This window comes from Malania oleifera, chromosome 10, assembly GCF_029873635.1.
Source record: "Malania oleifera isolate guangnan ecotype guangnan chromosome 10, ASM2987363v1, whole genome shotgun sequence".
Classification (NCBI taxonomy): domain Eukaryota; kingdom Viridiplantae; phylum Streptophyta; class Magnoliopsida; order Santalales; family Ximeniaceae; genus Malania; species Malania oleifera.
Genome location: NC_080426.1, coordinates 66,126,969 through 66,150,881, shown reverse-complemented (window position 1 = coordinate 66,150,881; position 23,913 = coordinate 66,126,969). Strand labels below are relative to the sequence as shown.

General features: G+C 34.4%; 1 protein-coding gene across 1 annotated transcript; it reads right to left on the bottom strand.

The window, feature by feature from the left end:
• Positions 1-3,011: 3,011 nt before the first annotated feature.
• On the bottom strand, positions 3,012-23,227 carry LOC131166460 (CDPK-related kinase 3). The gene is made up of 11 exons (XM_058125054.1): positions 22,416-23,227; positions 15,691-15,821; positions 15,334-15,375; positions 15,150-15,258; positions 14,901-14,979; positions 12,625-12,921; positions 11,948-12,057; positions 4,523-4,630; positions 4,275-4,337; positions 3,731-3,898; positions 3,012-3,582 (listed from the first exon to the last, which is right to left on the bottom strand). The coding sequence occupies exons 1-11, from the start codon at positions 22,965-22,967 to the stop codon at positions 3,445-3,447; spliced, it is 1,797 nt and encodes a 598-aa protein (XP_057981037.1). The 5' UTR covers positions 22,968-23,227; the 3' UTR covers positions 3,012-3,444.
• Positions 23,228-23,913: the final 686 nt, after the last annotated feature.

Here is a 23,913-nt window from a genome sequence, read left to right as displayed (position 1 = left end):
AGATCGTCGACGAACACCTTCTCTTCATCGACGAGTTTCAGGTTCTGAAACAGTCCTCTCGGTAATTTCTCATTGACGAGACACTCGCTCTCATCGACAAGCCCAAAAGTCCTGCTCGTCGATGAGCACTTCTACACTCATCGACGAGACCATGCTAAAATCCCTTTTACAAATTCCTCTTCCTCTCCTAAATTATTTAATTAATATAATTCTTCGGGCCTCTACAAATTAGGTGATTTGATCACACCTAGGTAATAAATGGTTAGTGGTGACTCCCTAAACTTTATTGACCCTATTTCTCACAGTCCTTGTCATCCCCTACACATTTACCCCATATTATACTTTGACACATTTTCATCATTGGGATCACCATCCCTCCATGCCGAGGACCCTCTCAGACTTGCCGACATACCCTATTTTTAAATTTAGAAAAGAGAAGTTTATACCCTATTTTTAAATTTAGAAAAGAGAAGTTTAGCCAAAAAAAAAAAATGAAACCACTAATTGCTTTCTAAGTATACATAATAGGTCATTCCTTACTTAAATTTAAATTATAAACTTGTTTTTGTATTTAAAATGTAATTGAAATTATTTAATCTAGAAAGCAATATGAACAAAAATAGAAAAATTAACATGAAAATCATCCTATAATACTTGAGTTTCCATTTCCTTTCTATTTTAGCATATATTTTTAGAAAAAAAAAATGACACATTAGAAAATTACAAGGTCACTTCTATGTCTCGTCAACGTCTAATGGTCTCCTCAATTAGATGATCCCTACATGCTAAAACACATGGAGTTACTAGAGCTCGAGTTCAAGAAGCCCCTCCAATGCTGAGGTTAGTAGGGTAATTAGGAAGATGCATAAAGAGAACAGAAAAATTACACCATCATGAAGCTAATGGAAAAGAGTAAATGTTGACAAATTTTCAGTAGAAAATGGCTCTCTATAGACTCATGAAAGCAACTTTATGTTGCTTAGGTAATGACCTTGAAAAGTGCTTTGGTTAGTGTCATGTTATGGGTAAGCTACCTAGCATAACAACAAGCTTTGGCATTGTTGAAGTAAAGTTACTTATGCAGAAAATGTAGGACGTGGTTTTTTTTATCTAGATTTGTAGTACCTACCAACAAGACAAGATTGAGTAAAGAAACATTTGGTTGCTGTAATTTCCAATGATGTGAGAAAGTCTCACTTGATTTCCTCACTTAAATTTTGCAAAGATGGGGATTTGACTATATTTTTGTTGGCATGCACATGCTCCCAAAGATAGGATCATCTTAGCACTCAGGTAGTAAGGAGACACATAATTACTCTTCAAATATATTCAAGTATTGGTGTGCTTTTCAAGACATATTTAGTGATTAGGACGCTAGATTTATAAGAAACTTTTGATCAAAACTCTTTATACACAAGATCAAAACAAGACATCTTTTCAAGCCATCACACTAGATTAATGGCCAAAAGAAGACATTCAGGTGACTACTTGAGGAATACTTGCATGATTTCATCAAACACCAACTTCAAAATTTGGGTTAGCTATTCGACATATCTTAGTCTTGTTTCAATGCACAAAATAACTATACTTTTAAGCTTGTTATAGGCTAGCAACCGTCATTACCTTTCGTTATGAATGAAAGAGAAGAACACCAACTTCAAAATTTGGGTCAGCTACTCAACATATCTTAGTTTTGTTTCAATGCAGAAAATAACTATACTATAGATCTTGTTCATGGATTAACGAAAATGTGCAAAAGCTTTATTTGCCTCTGCCATTCTATGAGTCTCTTCCTTTTTGCGTATGGCATCGCTACTCCCTTTGTCAGCATCCACTAATTCAGAACTTAATTTGAAAGTCATATTTCTACCCAAACGTTTTCGGGATGCCCCTAATAACCAATGAATGGCAAGTGTTTTTTCTTGTGTGGATCCTATTTCAATGGAAACTTGATGAGTCAATCCACCTACATGCTTTTACTACTATATGGGGAGTTACTCCACATATTACTCGACATAAAACAGCTTGTTATAGGCTAGAAACCATCCTTACCTTTCATTGTGAATGAAAGAGAAGAATTCCCAATCATACATCTTTACCAAAGCATGGTGATGGATTACAAAGATTACCCAAGTCAACTAGGAAAAAGTAGACAAAAATTTGATGAACTTCAAGGGAAAAGATAGTTACCCTTCAATGAAGTTTCTCAAGCTCCTTCCAAAACAAGCCTTTTTAAGATAAGGAACTAATTTGTTAAAAAAATAAAATAAAATCAAGTCTCTGGAAGATTGACCATTGGACTTGGTTCAATGTTTGCTCAGTGTTCCATGTCACTACCTAAAACCATATTATTTTGTTACTAAGGATCCAACCTTTAATAAATTAATAGTGGTAAAGATTAAGCAACTTGGTAAAAAAGAAGTTGAAGAGATCATTATGATTCGAAGGTTTAGATTATTAATGCATTATTGACTGATGCTCTTTTAAAAATGAAAGGGCATAGTGAGGCTAAAAAAATCAGTTCAATGTCCCCAAAAAACACGGTTGACTAATTTTGACTGTACTTTGTGTCACAGGGTCCAAGTATCTTATCCATAAGAGAATGTCATGAGCCAATCTTACCCAAGCTTTTTATGGCTGCTTATCTTTGGTTCTACCAATGTATAGGACGATGCAGGATTTTGTTGAGCCATAATGCAAACACATTAATTCTGGTGAAAAAAGTTATATTTCCCCCCATGCGGCTTTCGCAGAGGAAATGAGAGGAGATGGATTGGATGCTCATTGGTCTAGTATGATAACACTGTATTCGTGTTCGACCCAACCCATGTCATCTTCTCATGAACTTTCATTAATGTATAGTGGAAATAACCATGTTACGGAACTTTCTATTCACCCTAAATCAGAGAAAACATGAAATTTCAAGGATCAAAATAGCCATCACCCCATTGATTTGCTACCATCCCAAGCACAATTCTCTGGTAAGTTGCTGCAGAAGCAGCTGTAACAGCTTTAGCAAAAATTCTTCTTTGTCCTATTATCTTGGCCTATAATCTCGACAATTTATAACCAATGTACATGTCAACAACTATTGAATTGAAAAAAAAAAAAAAAAAAAAAGATAAAAGAAAAAATACAAAACAAAACAAAACAAGGCAAAGAACAGTGATTGCCAGGAACATACAATTCTGAACTCCCTATCTCTTTCAGCCTCCCTGAACTCACCGAGTATTTGCACTAAAACTCAAAACCCAAATAAATCTTGGATACGCAAAAAATAGGGAATGGGAAAGGAATAATACTTCAATTTGAAATTGCCCCAGCAGCCTCAGCGCTGGTTTGACTCACTCATCTATACACTTCCCCTCCATTCTCCCCAGGGGAAACACTGCAAATCCTTTCATTCCTATGAATTTTAAGGAATTATATGGCAAAGCTAGAAAATTAATTGCGTCTTGTGCTTGTGTTTTGGATTGTCACACCATGCAGAAATTTCGTATACCCAAGCAAACTGAGTTTTCCATCAGAATTCCTAATCCAGTCTCTGAGGACTGAATGAGCTGAAGGCCGGACTTTCAGTTCCTGGATAACGGAAAGTGGAATTGAGATGGTCAACACAAACACAGGCAGATGCATAAGCCGGAGAAACAAAAATAAAAATGAAATGGAAATGAAAAAGAAAAAGAAAAACAAATAAAAAAATATATATATCAAGAATATAATGTAATACCCCTGCCAATTCCTCGACTGATATCACCCGGTTACCCTCCTGCTCAAAATGCTCAAAACCTGCAGATGCTATCTGCTCCCACCCTTCAAGGGCCTCCAGTTGACGCGTGCTGATTGCAGCGGCACAGAACTCTTCGAAGTCCATGCTTCTGTATGAAAGAGGTTCCATCTGAAATAAGATCAAATATAGAAAACTAAAGAATCAATATTTATTCATTAAATTATTACGGACAAATATTTGAATCATGGGGGAAATAAAAACTGATCAGAAATTATATAAGTGATCTGTATTCTGGTAGTGATCACATACATTTCTCAAGTCTGTCTCTAAACCAACCAAATACACTGGTTTCCCATATGTGCTAACTTAAACTAATAATAATAATAACAATAATTTACACCAGTTTAGCACGTAAAAGGGCAGTATTTAATCTAATGCATGCAAAAACTACATTGTCCAGTGATGACGAACACAGGACAGTGGAATCATACTTTTTATGACAATATTAGATACAATTCTATCCTCCATAAATCAGATGCCTTACCATGATTAGAATATCAAGAACCCTCGACTCCTTCATGGCATCTGTTGCATTTCCAACAAGAGCCTGCAGAGTATTTTGTTTGACCTTTCAATAATGCAGGAAATAGAAATGAAAAGAAACAAACTGAATCTATATATTTATATATATTACTTTTTATTATGTCTTCACATTAAATGATTATGTGCTTAGATGCTTAAACTGATTCAGAAAATTGAAATTTCCAAATAAATGATAAATAAGGGAATAACCATTCTAAAATTATCTAGAGAGACGCGCCCATCTCCACTTGGTTCCAACAGCCTGAACTGAGCTCTAAGATACACCAGCTCATCTTCTGTTAAAGCTTTTGAGAGAGCCTGCAACAATCAAGAGAAACAAGAAAAACAAGTTGGAATCAAATAGAAACAAGAATCACTAAATGCTAAATAAAATTAAATATGAAGAAAATTGTCAACAAGGAACTGTAACTACTTTCATTCACAAAAGGGGGAAAAAAGTCGACAAATAATAAATTAATATCCTTGATAAAATATAATTCTTTCATTATATATTTAATAGCCAGGAATCTCTCAATTTTAATTTATAAAATAGTCAACGAACTAATATCAACAGGTCAGTAGGGTTACACAGCAAACTAACTTCTCAAACCGGTGACCCCCCTGACATGGCTCAGTCGGTGGATTCAATTTAACTTGAAATATCTGATCATTTGGGTGGAGGATTATTGAGTCCAAAAACATGATACCATACATCATCTTGAGATTAGATATTTGCAAAATATTGCCTGTCCCTTCATTTTGAACGCTCGACTAACACAGCTCAAAAATACATATCTTATTTTACCATTGCATTAATGATTAATTTGCAGCCCATTGTCTATCCAGTCTTGTTCTGTTTTTAAGGTACCTCTTAACTTGAATCAATTTACTTCCCTGTGCTGGGGCATTCAACAGCTTTTATGACCAAATGCCAAAATATATCGAACTTCCCACATTCAATTCCCCCCTCCCCTTCCGTCATCAGGTGGAGCCTCTAACCTCTCATATGAAAGCAATAATTTTCAAAATCATCTCACATTATATCATCCATCTTGATATTCCCATTTCAGATGTAATCAATTATTTTCTTTTTTTGGAACATGTTGCTTCCTATTTACCAGAGCACATACAGCTGGCTTTTCATCCATGCTGTGATTTTGCCTCTCTCGTCAGTCACAATTCTCTAGTGCTTCTCCATTTCTTTTATCCTATTCTATGGTTAACATCCTCCTCCATCTCCCCTCCTGTACAATGCACAAATGGAACATCTTTAGAGAATTACTCAATCAGAAGCCTATTTCAAATTCAACCTACAAAAAAAAATAAAATAAAATCTTATAAAGAGTTCTTCCCCCATGATAGAAGTGTTTTAGTAACCCTTACTGCATTAAAGGCATAGGAGATGGGAGATTATTTCTACAGCAATGGGGAAAGATGAAATATCTAAGCCATCTCACCAATGTTGTCAACAAGTGTTGATACAGTATAAAAGTTCAAAATTGTTATAGTTCTTTTGAAGCTTCAAGCTAGTCCTCCAAGTCTAGAATTTCTTAATTTGCAATCCTTAATACACTTAATTTGAACCAATTTCATCAAAACATGGATTAAAGGTGGTTCATTCGGAGCCTATACAATAGGGGGATAATTATGGTTTGCGATAAAAACAATTTAAATAATCATTTTAATTTCTTTGAGAACAGAAGCATTTGGAGGTAAAACTAATAGAAAACTCATATGTATTACTAATAATTTTTGTCTTATTTTTTATCCCTTGTACTCACAATTATTAACTCTGCCTATGATGCACTTAATGTCCTAATTTTTTAACATAGTCGGTCCCAAGCCTGGGTAAAGGAGGAGGGTTGCATTAGGTAGCTGACATCCAGCGTAAAATTTGTCAGATCACTATGATATGAATCCTTACCGAATATTTGCTGGGGCGTCCCCTACGAGCGACGCGTTGCACTTGAACCACCTGAGTGTAGCGAAAAGTGGGCGAGGGTGGGCTAGGTAGTCACCACGAAGCGACGCGCAACGTCGGCGCCCGGGTACGGTGTCAAATATGCGAGGGTTCCTACATCATTCTGGACGTGGGCCGATAAAGACGTTAGTTGAGGAAACTAGGATTAGATTAGCAACTTGGAATATAGGGACACTTACGAGTAAAAGCATAGAAATTGTGGATATGATGATTAGAAGAAGAATTAATATAATTTGCCTTCAAGAAACTACGTGGGTGGGGGAGAACGCTAGAGAAATCGATAAATCAGGATTTAAACTTTGGTACACTGGAAAAGAAAAACATAAGAATGGAGTAGGCATTATTATAGACAAAAACTTAAAAGATAGCGTTGTGGATGTAACTAGAGTAAGGGATAGAATTATAAAAATCAAGATGGTATTAGGACAAGAGATAATAAATATCATGAGTGCTTATGCTCCTCAAGTTGGCTTAGCAGAAAATCTTAAGAGACAATTTTGGGAAGATATGGATAGTACTATACAAGGCATATCAGGGACTAAGAAAATATTTATAGGAGGAGATCTGAATGGACACATAGAAAGAGATAATAAAAATTATGAGAGGATACATAGAGGATATGGATATGGAGACAAAAATGAGTCTGGGGAGATGATCTTAGACTTTGCTATATCATATGATTTTAGTATAATGAATACTTTCTCTAAGAAGAGAGAATAACACTTAATAACCTTTAAAAGTGGACAAAATAGAAGTCAAATAGATTTTTTTTTTTAACTAAGAGGGTAGATCATTTATCATGCAAGGATTGTAAAGTTATTCCAAGTGAAAGCCTAACCACATAACATGTTGAGTCTTAGTGTTAGATACATGTATTAAAAAATGGAAGAAAAAGGATAAAATAAACCGGGGTAGGAGAACTAGATGGTGGAACCTTTATTGGAGAAAATATAATAAAATTTTAAAATAAATTGATCAAAGATGGGGATTGGACCATAGAGGATGGGATAGATATAAATAATCTTTGGAATAGATTAGCTAGCTCTATTAAAAAGATAGCAAAAGAGATTTTAGGTGAATCAAGGAGAAGATTCTCAAATAGCAAAGAGAGTTGGTGGTGGGATAAAGATGTACAAAAAATCATAAAGACAAAAAGAATTTGGTATAAAACATGGCAAAAATGTAGAAACAGAGATAACTTTGAAAAATATAAGGAGGCAAGAAAAGATGCAAAAAGGGCCGTTAGTGAAGCTAAATATAGATCTTTTAATAGTTTGTATGATAGATTAGATAAAAAAGAAGGGGAAAGAGATATATTTAAACTTGCTAAAGCTAGAGAAAGGAAGAGTAAGGACTTAGGAAATGTAAATGTATAAAAAGTGAGGTTGATATTGTCTTCGTTAAGGACAAAGATATTAAAGAAAGATGACGAAGTTACTTTAGTAAGTTGTTTAAAGAAAACCAAATAAAATGCTTAAACTTAAAATTGTCAAATGAGGAAAAGACTAAAAATATAAGATTTATTCGCAAAATTAGAATTAACGAAGTTAAGTTTGTACTAAAAAATATGAAAAATAGGAAAGCTATGGGACCGGATAACATCCCAATTGAAGTTTGGAAATGTCTGGGTGATGACGGAATTATATAGTTAACTAATTTATTTAATACAATTTTAAAAACTAAGAAAATGTCAGATGAATAAAGGAAAAGCCCTTTAATACCTATATGCAAAAATAAAGGAGATATTCAAAATTGTAATAACTATCGTGGAATTAAACTTATGAGTCATACGATGAAACTATGGGAAAGGGTAGTTGAACAAAGATTAAGATTAGAAACGAAGATATCAGAAAATCAATTTGGTTTTATGCCTGGGAAATCTACCTCAGAAGCTATTTATCTTTTAAGAAGATTAATGGAAAAGTTTGGGAAAAGAATAGGGACTTGCATATGATATTTATTGACCTTGAGAAAGCATATGATAGGGATACCTAGGGAAGTTCTATGGTGGGTTTTAGAAGAAAAGGGTGTATGTTGTAGGTATACCGATGCCATTAAGGATATGTACAATGGAGTAATGACTAGTGTAAGGACTATAAATAGAAAAACTAGAGAATTTCCAATGACCATAGGTATACATCAAGGATCTGCTTTGAGTCCTTATCTTTTTTGCTTTAGTGATGGACCAATTGACTAGGAGTATTCAAAAGGAGGTTCCATGGTGTATGTTGTTTGCAGATGATATTGTATAAATTGACGAAACTAGGGACGAAGTAGAGGCTGAGTTATAATTATGGAAAGAAGCTTTGGAATCTTGAGGCTTTAGGATAAGTAGAAATAAAACAGAATATATGAAATGTAATTTTAGTAATGATAGGAGGAATATTGGAGACAAAGTTAAACTTGATGATGATGAAATAAATAGCACTTGTAGATTTCGATACCTTGGATCTATTATGCAAGCTAAAAAAAAATTGAAGATGATGTAATGCATAGAGTTAAAGTAGGTTGGGTTAAATGGAGAAGTGCTTCAAGTGTGCAATGTAATCGTAGAATACCCTTAAAATTGAATTATAGGACAGCTATAAGACCAGCTATGCTATATGGATCGAAATGTTGGGCGACGAAGAAACATAATATCTAAAAAGTAAAAGTTGCCGAGATGAGAATGCTTAGATGGATGAGTGGTATAACATTGAAAGATAAATTAAGGAATGAGCATATTCGTGGTAAGTTAGGTGTAGCTCCTATAGAATATAAAATAAGGGAGGGACGACTAAAATGGTATGGACACTTGCAACATAGGCTACATAGTGCACCTGTGAAGAAGAGTGACTTAGTTACTGTGGGGGGGCAGTAGAAGGGGTAGGGGTAGACCTAAAATAACTTGGGAAGAGATAGTGAATAAGGATTTAATATCCTTGAATCTATCAAAAGAAATGGTCCATGATCGCATAAATTAGCGGAAAATGATCCATATAGCCGACCCTACTTAGTGGGACTAAGGCTTGGTTTTGTTGTGTTGTTGTTGTTGTACGCACAATTATTAATACTAGCATATCAATAAATTTTGCAAGTGAAATTAGAAAAATCTATAATTAATTAAGACATTGATAAAAATTTAATATTTAAGGACTAAAACCGAGAGGCTATTTGATATTATTTCTATTTTCAAATGCCCAAACGTCTAAGTTACCCCTCCCTTATCTTGTCTTCAATTGGTATCATGCCTAGTTTATTGTGAATGCATTCATTCCTTAATTTATCTTTTATCATTATACTAGTCATCCATCTTAATATTCGCATTTTGGAAAATTTTACTTTCAGCACATGTTGTTTCTTAGTTGCCCAATATTTTTTATCATAGAGTATGGCTGGCCTTACAACCATCTTATATAGAACTTTTTCTTTTAATTTTAAGGGTATTCTACAATCACACAGCATGCCTTAAGCTCTCCATTTTACCCAACTTGTTTTAAGGGTGAATTTGGCCCCCATTTTTTTTTCCCTCAACTTCTCCATTTTAAAAGCAAAAGTTGGGTTGAACATGTTTGGTAAACAACTTTCAAACTTTTAAAAGCCAACTTTTAGCTTTTTTGGGGACCTTTTAGAAGTGTTACAAATTTGAAACTTTTAAAAGCTAAAAGCTGGCCTTTTCCCCGACAAATTATTCAATTCCATTTTTCCTTAAATTTTTTCAAATATTACCAAATTATCAATGCATAAATTATATTTCTTAAAAATGCATATCTATTTTAGTCATTTTAAATACTTTTAGACACCTTACAACATTTTTATCAAACACTCAAAGCCAGGTTTTTCTTTCTAACGGGAGGGGGGAGGGGACGGGGAAGGGACATTTCTAAAACAATATCAATAAGCTCCTTTTTATCAACTCCTTTTTAAAGTTCCTTTTAAAAAGCCACGGGGCGGCCAAACTAAACCTAACTTTATGCATTACATCCTCTTGAATATCTTTTTTCTTGTATAATAGATCAAAGATATTGAAATCTACTAGTGTTATTAATTTCTTGATTATCAAGTTTAATCTTATCTCCAATATTCCTCATGTTAATGAAATTACATTTCATACATTTTGTCTTATTCCTATTTATCCTAAAACCTTTAGACTCTAAGGCGGTTTTTCACAATTCTAACCTAGATTTCTCCACTTCACTTCTACTTTCATCAATCAAGACAATATCATCTCAAACAACATACAACAAGGGATCTCATTTTGGATATTCCTAGTGAGTTCATCAACCACTAAAGCAAAAAGATAAGGACTCAAAGTAGAATCTTGATGTACACAAATTGTGATTGGGAATTATCTACTCTTTTCCGACAGTCCTAACACTAGTTGCTACTCTACATACATATCTTTAATGACCTTAGTATATCTACTGCATACTCCTTTCTTTTCTAAAACCCACCAAAGAACTTCCCTAAGTACTTTATCATAAGCTTTCTCTAAGTCGAGAAAAACCAAATGCAAATCCTCTTCCTTTCCTTGAACTTTTCCATTAATCTTAAAAGATAAATAGCTTCTATTTTTTATCCCATAGGCATGAAACCAAAATGATTCTCTAAAACCCTTGTTTCTAGTCTTATTTTTCACTCAATTTATCCTTTCTCAAAGTTTCATCATATGACTCCTATTCAAGGAGCATTTTGGATATTTATAAAAAATTCCAAAAAAATAACAAAACACTTTTATTTTTTATTTTATTTTTACCATTTTTCAGTTGTCACGTACAATAAGATTGTTCTAATAGCACTACAAACTAGTTTAAAAACAATAATTAAGCAAAATAGTTATAATTAATTTTTATTTTTATTTTATGATATTTTGTAATTTGTATTCTTTTGCATATTTGTTATTTTAAACCTTTTTTTAAATTTTTATTTAATTCAAGGACAAAAAAGAACATGGGTTTAATTTAAAATTTTAATTTGTTTTAGTTTTGAAATATTAACCAAACAGGTTGCCAATTTTGAGTTTTTAGTTTATGTTTCTAATTTTTAAGAGTTTAGTTTTCATTACTATATTTTTTGAAAGTGATACTAAATGGCTCCTAAGAAATTCAAAACCACAAGGATGAAGTAGCAACTTCAATGAAACTTTGAGTACAATAGTGGAGTTTAACTAAATTTCTTAAGAGACTTGCATCACCTAAAGGGTGAAGAGATGAGAAATCAAAGGGGAAAACAATACATGAAAATCATTAGAAATTCCATGTCCACTAACATGGGAAAACTTAGAAACTGAAGGCGGAAATAAGCCATGATACCATGACATTCCAAGGTCAAAAATATTTCCAAAAATGTGGAAAGCCATAGCGTGAACTTCAATTCCAATTTGCAATCAATATCTTTCAACTACATTTCAGTATACATATCTCATGTTACGCCAAATACATGTGAAGGTAAAACGGGGAAAAGTAAAGGTGAAGCAAGAAAAACAATTTGTTACCACCAAAACCAGATTTCAAAAAACTTGCATCACAAAAAGGCAAGGAGAACTATGTAGCTGGCCACTGCACTTAATGTATGCCAACCGCAATAAATAACCATGATGGCCTAAAAGGCAGAAATATATACATGCTAATGACTCATGTTTTGGTGTTCAGGTATAAAAATGACAACAAAAATACCTTTAGTGCAGCACGTTTGAATGGAGACGCATGTAGGTATGACTTGACTAACTTGTAGATCAATATATCTAAAGGAATGGGACGATTTTCATTCCGCAACCAAGGGTGAGCTGCAATTATAATTGCCTTCATTAGTTCAGAACATTGACCAGATAAATTTCTTTATTAGTTTAGATTTTCGAGCACAAGTATCTTTATTACTATCAAAATTGATGAGATGAGAACAAAGAACTGTTGATTTTTATGCCTTAGAAAATACAGGTTTCATATGAGCACGTGTTTAATATGCAATATTAAGCCCACAATAGCTTATACTTTTTATGAAAATTAAATTCACTACCGATTTTAACCACCAAGGGGCAGAGCATAGATGGAACTCTTTTAATTGCACCCACAGTCATTTAGCACAATTATTGGGCATTTTAACACGTAAATAGAATTGAAGCAACCAAATAACTTCAGCAATAAAAAAACCATTGCAATACCCCTACACAAAATGATCCACAAAAAAAAACTTAGAATTGGAATTAATACACCAAAACTATTATTAACCTAGGGCAATATCCTTCCAAAAACACTAGCCGACTTTGATAAAGAAAATTCAAAACATCATATGTTCTACGAACTGCTAATATCCAGGAAAAATTTAAAGAGCAAAAGTGGAACTATCAACTCACTTAGAGCTTGAACAGCCGTCATTCTCTTCCTGTAGTCCTTGTTCAATAGCCTCTTCACAAAATCTTTAGCTTCTGGTGACACTGATGGCCAGGGCACAGCATCGAAAATAGGATCAGCTCTTAGTACAGAACGAAAGATTCCTGATTCTGTTTCTGCCCAGAAAGGGCGGCTTCCACATAGCAATATATATGTTATGACACCAATACTCCAAATGTCTGCTTCAAGACCATAAGACCTATTCAGAACTTCAGGTGCAACATAGTATGCACTTCCAACAATATCGTTAAGCCTTCGATCTGCACATATACACACAATATAAATAATAAATAAACTGGTAATAAACAAAGTAAGGAAAAGCATACTACCTGATAATGTCAAAACTATGGTGCATGGATGAAAATTTAAAAATGAAATGCAATGTAACACCTAGTGCACAAGGCTCCCACAACATTTCTTGGGACGGCATGATTTATGCAGCCTTAGCTCCACATTTAGAGAGGCTGTTTCCATAACTTGAACCTTTGACCTTAAGGTCTGGGTCTGACACCTAGATCAAGTTCGTCCTCATGGCTACCAAATGTATGATTATAATATTTTTTTCTATTACAACTTCTCATAAAAGGAACTTGTATGCAAAGATTATAGGATTATACACTTCTGTTGGGTTGAATGGGAAGAGAATTTTTCCTAGATTCATCTGCAGCAGGTCAAGAAAAAGCAACAGACAGAAATTATGCTAAATTTGTGGCTTAACAAGTTTGAACCTTCTAAAAACTGCACAATAGAGGTCAATACTAACATAGAAATACAAGTCATAGCAATTACCATTACAAGTGTTTTGAAGACACTTCTAAATGAGGTAGCCCATGTAACACTGCAAGACCATAAATTTTAATGAACAGTGACAATCCATGATTTGATACAACAACCCTATATTTTCCCCTGCTAAATAAACAAAACAAAGCTTCAGAAAAAGACATGAACATTCATGAAACAAATAAGCCACAGTCAAGCATAGATGCGGGATCATTTCTCAATATCACTCAACTCTACCCTATGTATGAATTCATTTCCTCAATTATCTTTAGCCTAAACTATCCAATTCTCAGATGCAAAAGCTTATGAACATATGAGTAGAGGAGGCCACCTACCACATGAATGTAGGGTAGACCAGGTCTGAAAATTCAGCATGAAAGCAAATAAATTGGCAGCCTTAACAAGCATGCTTGGGCAAAATCAGTCAACTGTAAGTGCTTGATTCCAAGATGAATATAAATGTCATGTTAGGCCACTAGGCAAGCTCATGAATAGCTCAAGCTCAGCAAAACAATATGCACTTGAACATTCATGTCTGAGCTTGAACTATAGTTATCTTAGTCAGTCAAACCAAGCAGAGCTGTACATATAAAGTTCTTTTATTCAGCATGCATTAAAGATCCAACCAATGCATATGCCCCTTTGTCCAACTGTCACAGTATGAATTAAAATTTCACCACATAACAGGCCACAGTACTGCCCAAGAGATTTTCTAACAGCACTTTAGTATAGCCAAGAAGAATTTTTTTGGTTGTGTTTTACAAGACATTTGAAAAGGAAAGCTGGCAGCACAACACAGAGATATCATCATATTCATGGATGATGACATCATATGAAAAAGAATGGACTATTCAAGATGAACCATAAATTGCACTTTCTTTTCTTTTTCTTTTTTTTTCATTTCAAGGTGTTGCAAAAGAAAACATATAACTTCATTCGCAATCACCAGTTCAAAAACCAGGTTACCAATTCAACCTTCAAGGGACATCATGCATTATAAGTATATGCAAACATATATAAATATTGTCACATCTGCAACACACACAGCCATGTAAAAGATGGTTTCCTCAAACTTAATCATTGAAAGACCAAATTCAATATTCAATTCTACAACAGAATAAAGGAGCAACCCAAAAAACCTAATGCAACCCAAGAAGAAAGCATTTATATAGTCGTTGTTTTTGTTGCCTGAAAGCATACCTAGGTCCTGTCTGATAGGAGGAAAACAGGGAAGGAGACGAACAAAAACTACAGATGCAGGAGTTTTTCAAGAAATTTTAGCTTACAAAGAAGCCAGACATTTCAGGAAAGTTGACATATTGAACAATTGAAGAGTTCAACATATGAGAATGACTGTCTTTCTGAAAAAAGTAACTAAGCATACTTTGACAAGATTTTATAAACACAATTGTTAAACGATAGACTAACCAAAAGGTAAGGGATGCTCTTCAGTCATTACCTGGTATGATGAAGTCAGAAAGACCAAAATCTATAAGCTTCATGTCAGCATCTTCATTTCTTGAGGTGAAAAGAAAATTCTGTTAAACAAGGACAGAGAAAAATCACTAACACAACACATATGGAGAGGAGAAAAGTATAACTATGAATAAAGATATAGCGAGCATGTAATTCAGAAAGGAAAGAAATATTTGATTTGAGCGTTACAATCAAGCAAAATAATAAGACATTGAGTTCAAGAAATAAAAACCTCTGGCTTTAAGTCACGGTGCACAACACCTTGAAGATGACAAAATGCAACAATGCTTAAAATTTGCACAACAATGGCTTTAGCATCTTCTTCAGAGTATCTTCCACCTCTGTTTGTTAAAACTTCATATGTTAAAAATTGGATTAAAGAATGCATAAAATGATTGTAGGAGGAACTTATTTACCTCGATAAAATTCTATCTAGTAACTCCCCACCTTCACACAACCTGATAAGAAAACAAAATTCCAAATATTTTTCAGGTTCAATAACTCAGAAAATAATCAAGAAGCTGTATGATTCTAGTGAGTATAAACTTGAACATTCTAGTACAAACTAGGCATTAAATTTTGGAGTAATTGGAGTAATTTTGGAGTAAAGTGAAAGGGAAGACAGTAGATAAAGCATTGAAATTATTTTCAATCAAAGAAGAGCTTTGCAGTGACTGCTCATAGATGCATTGAAGGAATCTATATAAAGTGAAACCAAACTCCCCATATTCCATAGAAATTATTTCATAAAAAATTAAAAAGAAAAGACATACTCCATTACTATGTATACGTTATTGGCGTCCTCACATGCATCATGAAATTTAACCAGGTGGTTATGCCCAGATAAAGCTTTCAATATTTTCACCTCTCTACGAACATCTTCAATGGATATTGCTGTAGTCATCTGCCAAACAAGGCTTGTTACAGGTACTTCAAAATCAACAAACCAAAATAGTGATAATAGTATGAGGATAATTCACAGATTCTATAAAAACAAATTAACAAACAAATATTTAAATTTCAATTTCAATTTTCAACTTCAACTCTACTTTAAAGCAGGTATTGTGGAATTTTTAGCCTGGAAGGAAAAACATCAATCAGTAAAAAACTGATAATTAAATAAATAATTAAATTTGTTAAAACAACTTGCCTTTGGCAGAAAAATTGATCCATCAAAAGTTGTAGAATTAAATCTTGAATCTTACAAAATACTATGAACTTTTTTTAGGAAAATAGAATAGAAAGTGTAGAAAACAAAGGAAAAATGCCTCCTCAGCCACAACTGCAAGAGGAAACAAAACTGAACCGGGTGAATTGACCGTCTCTATCCTAGTATAGTGCATTAGAGTTGCCAGACTATCACTTCCTTCAATTGGTATGGGAACTAAAAAGTGTTCCTTCAATTGGTATTGGAAGTAAAAAGTGTCCACACTGATGCAAACTAGGCGAAACGTAACAGTATTACCCAAGAATGAACTTGGTCCACATATAAATTCAGAATATCTGACAACATATCACCCACATCATTCATACAGTCAATTTCTCAAAGATACAAGGCCATGTCATCTGTGCTGCAGGAGGACACGACCCCTGTTGATGCCAGGTGACTGCAAACTGCTTCCAAAGCACAATCTCTTTCATTTATTTTCTGGTTTCTTGGTTTCTGGGGTTGAGAAACAAGCTTATGCTGCAATGTTTTAAAAGGCTCAATTGATGCTCGCCTCAATGTGAAGCAAGCCTAAAACGCCTTGAGGCTCAATCTAAAATACCAAATTCCAAAAAGGCTATTGCATTGCATGCTGAGGCTTAAGCATTTTTGTTGTAGGATTATCAAGTTATATTTCTCTAGAAATTCTAACTACATGTTTATATGGAAGAAATGTCATAATATGAGTTGATTTCTAAAACTTTTGAACCTCAACTTTTCCAAGATAACTGGGATTTGTATCTTTTAGATCATGAATATAATTTGAACTTTATGGTAGTATAGCTATCTCTTGTCTGATTTACATAGTGAATTCAAGTTACCCCAACAACTTAAGGCTTATACCTCGCTTCACGCCTTCACCTTTTAAAATATTAGACCTCACTGGATCAACAAGATTTTCGCATCCAAAACAAAATTGAAGGAAGAAATCAAGAGTTGTCTAAGTTGGAGCTCCATATCACGATCTATATGTGGCAAAAGTACAGGACTCTCTTTCTTTCTTTCTTTCTTTTTATTTGACCTTTCTTTTCTGCTGATTTATACTTAACTCGGGTTACAAAATCATTGAAGGGTAGATTTCATCTTTGGGAGCAAACTTGAGAGATCAAGTTCATCTCTGCGACACCATTAGGCACAGTTCACACAATCTTGAAAGTGCTCTTTTTTTTCTCTTTTTTATTTTTATTTTTTGTCTATTTGGGTTTGCTTGAGCTTGTAAAACATGGATCTACTGATAACAAAAGGAAATCTTGTATTTGCCTTTGCTCAAATCTTTCTTATGGTTTCTTTATTCAATGCATGCTTAGTTACAATCTAGATTTGCGCTATAAAATTAAGTTACTTTAGTCCAAATACCAACTTACCATTTACATATTACACTTATATTCCCAAAATGATTTTTAGTTACGTTTTCTTCTTGATTCTATTTTCATGTGATTGTAAGTTTTAATTTACAATTGCTATTTTTAATCTATTTTTCTAAAATCTGTAAAATGAATTGAAAAGGTCTTTTATATTTATTACTATTATTAATTCATATGAGCACATTAAGAATGCAATAAACCTTATTTATTTTTTTTTATTATTATTATTATTATTAATTTAGTATGAACTATGACGTATGCATCAAAGAATGAATTTCAGAATATTCTGAGATATTTATTTTTCTTATATTTACATTTAATTTCTTATTTTAAAGTATGTTAATAAGTAAAAAGGTAGGGAAAAGTAACAAATATAGGGCCTTCCACACCATCACAACTCATACTTGTAGAATATGATTATATGTTGAATGACTTGAATTTATGTCCAAAGAAATCTACTAAAGCTCATTTAAAACGCTTTTAAGGTCTTGGGATGAAAACATGTGAGACTCTGTTTTCTACAAGTCTGATAATGCACAAATAAAATAAAACCAAATGAAATGAAATCAAACCAAACAAAACAAAAATAAAATAAAAAATAAAATAAAACAAATAAATTTAGAGACAGGAATTCCTACCATTGTGTAGCATCCATGACTGCCGTGCCCACTACACTGTGACTTGTTACTATTATATTCTGGTGGACCACCACTGTTTTCTTAAACCATGCTATTAGTAAGCTTAGTTCACAACCATGCAAATGCATGGATAAACCCACTTGGCAGAAAATATATAGATGCCTTTATTGCACTACACTCGGAGTCAGCAAGCTATTGTCTCGCATCCCACTTGAATGCCAAATATTAAAGAAATTAGATCCATTCCATCCTTTATCAAGCTATTTCTTAAATTAATATTAATATCTTGATGAGCTGCCATATATCAAGAAATAGAAATCCAAATTTATGATTTTATTATAAGGAATAAACCACTCCAAAAGGTTTTTCTGCATTAAAAATGTATTCATTAACTAGTTTAGTGAAGATTTACAGTTTAAAAGAATTAGTTGAATGAAAATATATATATATATATAAAGCTGTAAAAGAGAGAGAGTCAGTTTTTGAAATTACAAGAAAGGTTATATTAGATGTGCTAATAATGTTGGAAATTAAACAGGATGTAGAGGGAACGGCTTCAGTTTCCTCCCATTTTCCTAAAGAAGAGTTAGCAACGAGGGGATTGGTTCACAAATTATACTTGAATTATTCAAAAAACTTGAGATATAGAAGGATAGCAGGCAAATATCAAACTACTGGGGAAAATCGATTAAGTAACTCTAAAAAATCTAGAAAACAATTCTGCTATTTCACAAAAACAAATTGACATATATTACCTTAAATATATGTAACAATAATAACAACAATAATAATTAAAAGGAAAATAACAGTTCAACAATCAATAGAATAAAGGCAATTCAAACTTTCAATGGCTCTTTTAATAAAGCATTTCCAAATCCTCAAAAGTGCAACTAAATAAGGAACTTTCCATTATCAATTAGGATGTATCCAAAATCCAAATGCATATCTATATGAAAACATCGTGTAAATAAACAGATGAAGATTTTACTTAAAGTAAAATAAAGCACTGTACAAGCACAGAACCCTTATTGCAACATTCTAAATTTATTACATGGCCAGGGATATGCTGCAGAGTGTATATGCTGACCATGCCATCCAAAAATGCAATTTATAAGGGAAAGCTATCCCTTATAGTGCAGGATAATAACTGTAATATGTTTTCAGAATTCATACAAATTCATGCTATATTTATATAGAACATATATTACCATAAAGGAAGTATTTCTATAGAAGACATTGATTTCTTACAATCCTCAAGCACGTCTACCACTGTTTTAGAGGTGTCCAAATTTTTCAAACTTACTTTCAAACTTGGAAAATTCTAGGACACTTTTCAAACCATTTTTCGATCTTTGGATACAGTAAAGTAATCCAAATAGAACACAAAACATACTGAGATTTTCTGTTGGGTGAAAAGGAAGCATGATACAATTACGTTTGATCTTTTGGCTGCATAGTGTTATATAAATGTTAAAAATATTCATGTTTGTCATACATATATGATATATTTATTACATTAATATATATATTTGTTATCAGCATGTTCCTACCATGCCTTTGCTATATGTTTTAAGATTTGCCATGTTGCCAAGTCTATGTCATCTCATATCTTTTTGTCTCCCCTTTCCATTCTTCACAGGCAGCTAGGTAATCCTTAATAGTGTAATTGGACAGGCCAACTAGGTGTCTGTTGAAGAAAGGCAAGATAATAGAACTATAAATTTCTCAATTTCAACAAGTTGATTCTTTCTCTTTCCTTTCAAAGAGATCAGCACAATCCCCAAACATAAATCTGATATGTGATTATTGTTTAATTTTCCGTGCAGCTTCATCATCAGATTCTAGGGTGGATTCATAAAAAATAGCTATTATTGTAAAAGCATTTTGTACAATGTTTTTGGTATGCAAACCTCTCTCTTTCTCACTCTCTCTCTCAGATTTTGGGGTGGATTCATAAAGAAGCTATTATTGTAAAAAAAAAAATTGTCGTACAATGTTTTTAGTATGAAAGCCTCTCTCTTTATCTCTTTGACGCAAACACGCACGCACCCGCGCAAGCTGTGCATGCGTGCACACATAAAAATTTCATGGCTTTTATAACTCAACCAAAAAAAAATAGTTCCCTTCAACTATATTTTGTTCTGAGAATATAAGCATTACTTGATTTCAAGTTTTAGAATACAGTATGCCTGTGTTACTGTGCTCATTATTTATGTTTTACTTATAAAAGAAAAAAGAGAGAAATGAAATATTTCCCATCATCTACCACCTCACCTCTTAGGCGCAACGGTAAGGTTGTCGCCGTGTGACCTGGAGGTCACGGGTTCGTGGCATGGAAATAGCCTCTTGCTAAAATTCAAGGTAAGGCTGCGTACTATAGACCCATTGGGGTCGGCCCCTTCCCCGGACCCCGCATACGCAGGAGCTTTGTGCACTGGGCTGCCCTTTTTTTCATTTTTTTTTATCTACCATATCAGCTCTAGTCCAAAGTTTTAGCTAGAATTATTCAGAAAGTTTAAAAGAAAAATAAGTGATTTCACGTTCCTTTAATCTTTCCCGCATTCCACCAACTTACAATCAATTCTCACCATCAACCTAAAAGGAACATGGTTTGAATAATAATTTTAACCCAGAGGCGAGAACAGTAAAAAAATATTGGTGAAAAAAAGTGATTTCACTTTCCTTTAATCTTTCCCACATTCCACCAACGTACTATCAATTCTCACCATCAACCTAAAAGGGAACTAATAAATTTTGATATCACCATTTTTTCACCAATATTTTTTTAATGTTCTCACCTCTGGGTTAAAATCATTATTCAAACCATCTAAAAATAAAAGTCACGGTTTCTGGAAAATCTCAAGACGTGTTTAAACAGACACCTGCACACGCATATGGGAGAGAAGGGCATGTTAACGAGATTCAAGACAAAACATTTATTAGTCCCTCAAATACTTCAAGGGAACACAATCCAAAATGTGTTTAATTTTCAAATTAATAACCTGCAGAATACATGAATGAAATGACAACAGATCTCAATTCTCATTGTGGAATAATATAATAAAGCAAAATATTTAATTCTTTTTTCAGGACGTGCAATTAAAGCATTTTCGTTGTCTTAATTGCATTGCACAGTGACTCGGCCACAATTACAACACATCATACTTTTTTATGTCTCCAACTCAGACAACAGATATTATTTTTGTCGGCTACCAACGTCCACATTTGTAGCACTCATCGTACTTACATGCATAAAATTTATTCTTTTGTAATACTCTTTATTAATATATTTCTACTTTTGCAAAAAACCAACAAAACGCAAAGAAATTTAATTCACTTAGCAGGGGAATAAAATCCAAGAAGGCTTTTGAGGAACTTTTACAAATATGTGTGATGTATTTGCAGGGCATAGACACTCATGTGTTGCAAGGGACTAAACAACATAACTTAAAGATTTTTTAAGCTTCAAGATTGACTTCTGGCTCCATGTCCAGATATCCTTTAAAATAACAGCATCTATTCTTAAAGCAAAAGCAAAGAAACATGTATCAATTTTATGATGCAAAAATAATGTTCTAGCATAACATTTTATTTTGAAGAAAAACTGGCAGATTATACTTTCACTATGAATTAGTTTTACCATTGCTATTGCTTCATTTGAAGTATTTTTTTCTTCTCGAAATAAATTTAAAATTATAGATGAACCAAAGTATATATGAGGCCTCATTTTAGGGTTCACTTTAGTACATACAAACAAATAGTAAGAAAGCACACATATTCAGCTGGGCAAAGGCCTAAGGATTGAGTAGAGTGGACTGCGTGCGACCTTTAGAAAGGCCTAAGAAAAGCCAAGAATCTAATTATATCCTCTCCCAATATCACTTCAGAAAGCTCAAACAGAGGAAAAAAACTGATTGAATTTCAAATCCAAACAGAGACCTGAACAAGAAATATCAATGGGAATTTTTTATTTTACCAAATTTCAAGCATATGCAATATAACTATATGAAACTAACATAAACAACTTGCAAATTAGAAAGTGAACTAATTAAACCTTTGGCCAACTCAAAATTGTTTTAACATATATCACAGCGAGCAAATATTAATTAATTTCAAGCATTTGAAATATAACTATATGAAACTAACACAAACAATTTAGAAATTAGAAAGTGAACTAATTAAACCCTTCGCCAACTCAAAAATGTTTTAACATATATCACAGCGAGCAAAAATTAACTAATACTATGTACTAAAGATCAAGCCAGTTCAACCTATCAACGGAATCGCACCTTTGCTTTTGAAATGATCTTCACTGCCAGAGTTTGATCTTTGAGCTCTCCCTTCTTGCCCCTGCCAGAGCACGTATGACCAAAATGCCCTCGCCCTATCTCCTTGCCCAATTCATACTTGGCGCCGAAATTCTTCGCATAACCGAAGCTTTTATCCAGCGTCTGTTCGACCTCAGTACCGTCCTCGGGGATCGGACCTTCCTTGGGCTTCGCTGTGCCAAGCCGTTTCACCAGCGAAGCTTTGATGAGCTTGGCCGGCGATGGAGGCGGGAACGGCCGCTGCAAGAATCGCCAGGGTGTCGACCTCGCCGGAGACGGCGACACTCCGACCGGGAGTGGACTGGCCCCGCCGTAAGGATAGGGACTCGGCCAGGGACTGGTAGATGAGGATCGTCCAGGCGTGTTCTTGACGGACGGCACGTTGACAGCGCCGTTTCCATAGGTCGACGATGACGGCAACGGTGACTGAGGACGATCGCCGCCGCCGACCGTCACGACGGTAGTGGCGCCATCGGTTTCGCGGGGAATGGTCTTCCCGTAGCACTGCCCCATCGTGGTTAGCTACTTAGCTACGAGGCAGGCCAAGATCGCCACCTAGTCAAAGTCCAAGCATCGGACGGTGGAGATTCAGAGACCAAATGAGATTCGCGCCGGAGAGGGAGATGCAGACAGATACAGAAAAAGATCTGCGCCGAGAAAACGTCAAAAATAGAGAATGAAAGAATCGAGTCAGAGAGAGAGAGAGAGACGGACTGGCAAGAAAACCGAAACGAGTGTGACAGAGTAGAGGGAGTTGGGGAATTATCCAGCGCGGCGATTATACATGTAGGGAAGTTGTATAAAAAGATTGGCGATGCTAAGATTGCACATATCATAGATCGTCATCTATCAAAAGGCCGAGATTGTCTGTCGTCATTGCGCATCACCATCATGATGCCCCTCGCCCTCTCTGAATCCACAATGGCAATGGTAATTATTTCCTCTTCAACGTGTACTAACTCTCTCTCTCTCTACACTAGCTCTACTCCTTTTGTCTTTTGGTACTTTTTTAAGTGGTTATTATTATTTTAATTATAAAAGCGTTTCTTAAAAAAAAGGCGAATGGTTATCATCAGGTGATACTTGGTGTACGCATCGGAACCAAGGACGCTGACTGATGGGGGTATTTCTGGTACTCCGGAATGAGAGGATGCACAGGTATATTACTATAATACCCTCATAAGACAGGTGGCTTCAGATGCAGAGCGTGGGCACAAAGAGATGGGGACAGCGGGGATGAAAAAGGTCGGGAGACTTGGGAATGACGAAACGGGGGCCAAACACAGCCGGGTTAGAAGGTTCCAAAAAACGCGCCTGCCCTATTCCAGTTGGGGTGAGAGTAGCTCTTGATCTGACGTGGCTCTTCCTCCACCGTCCAATCCGTCTACGATTTGAACGGGATTTATTCCACAGCCCCCAATTTTACATATGTTTATTGTCACATAGATTCTAGCCTTTG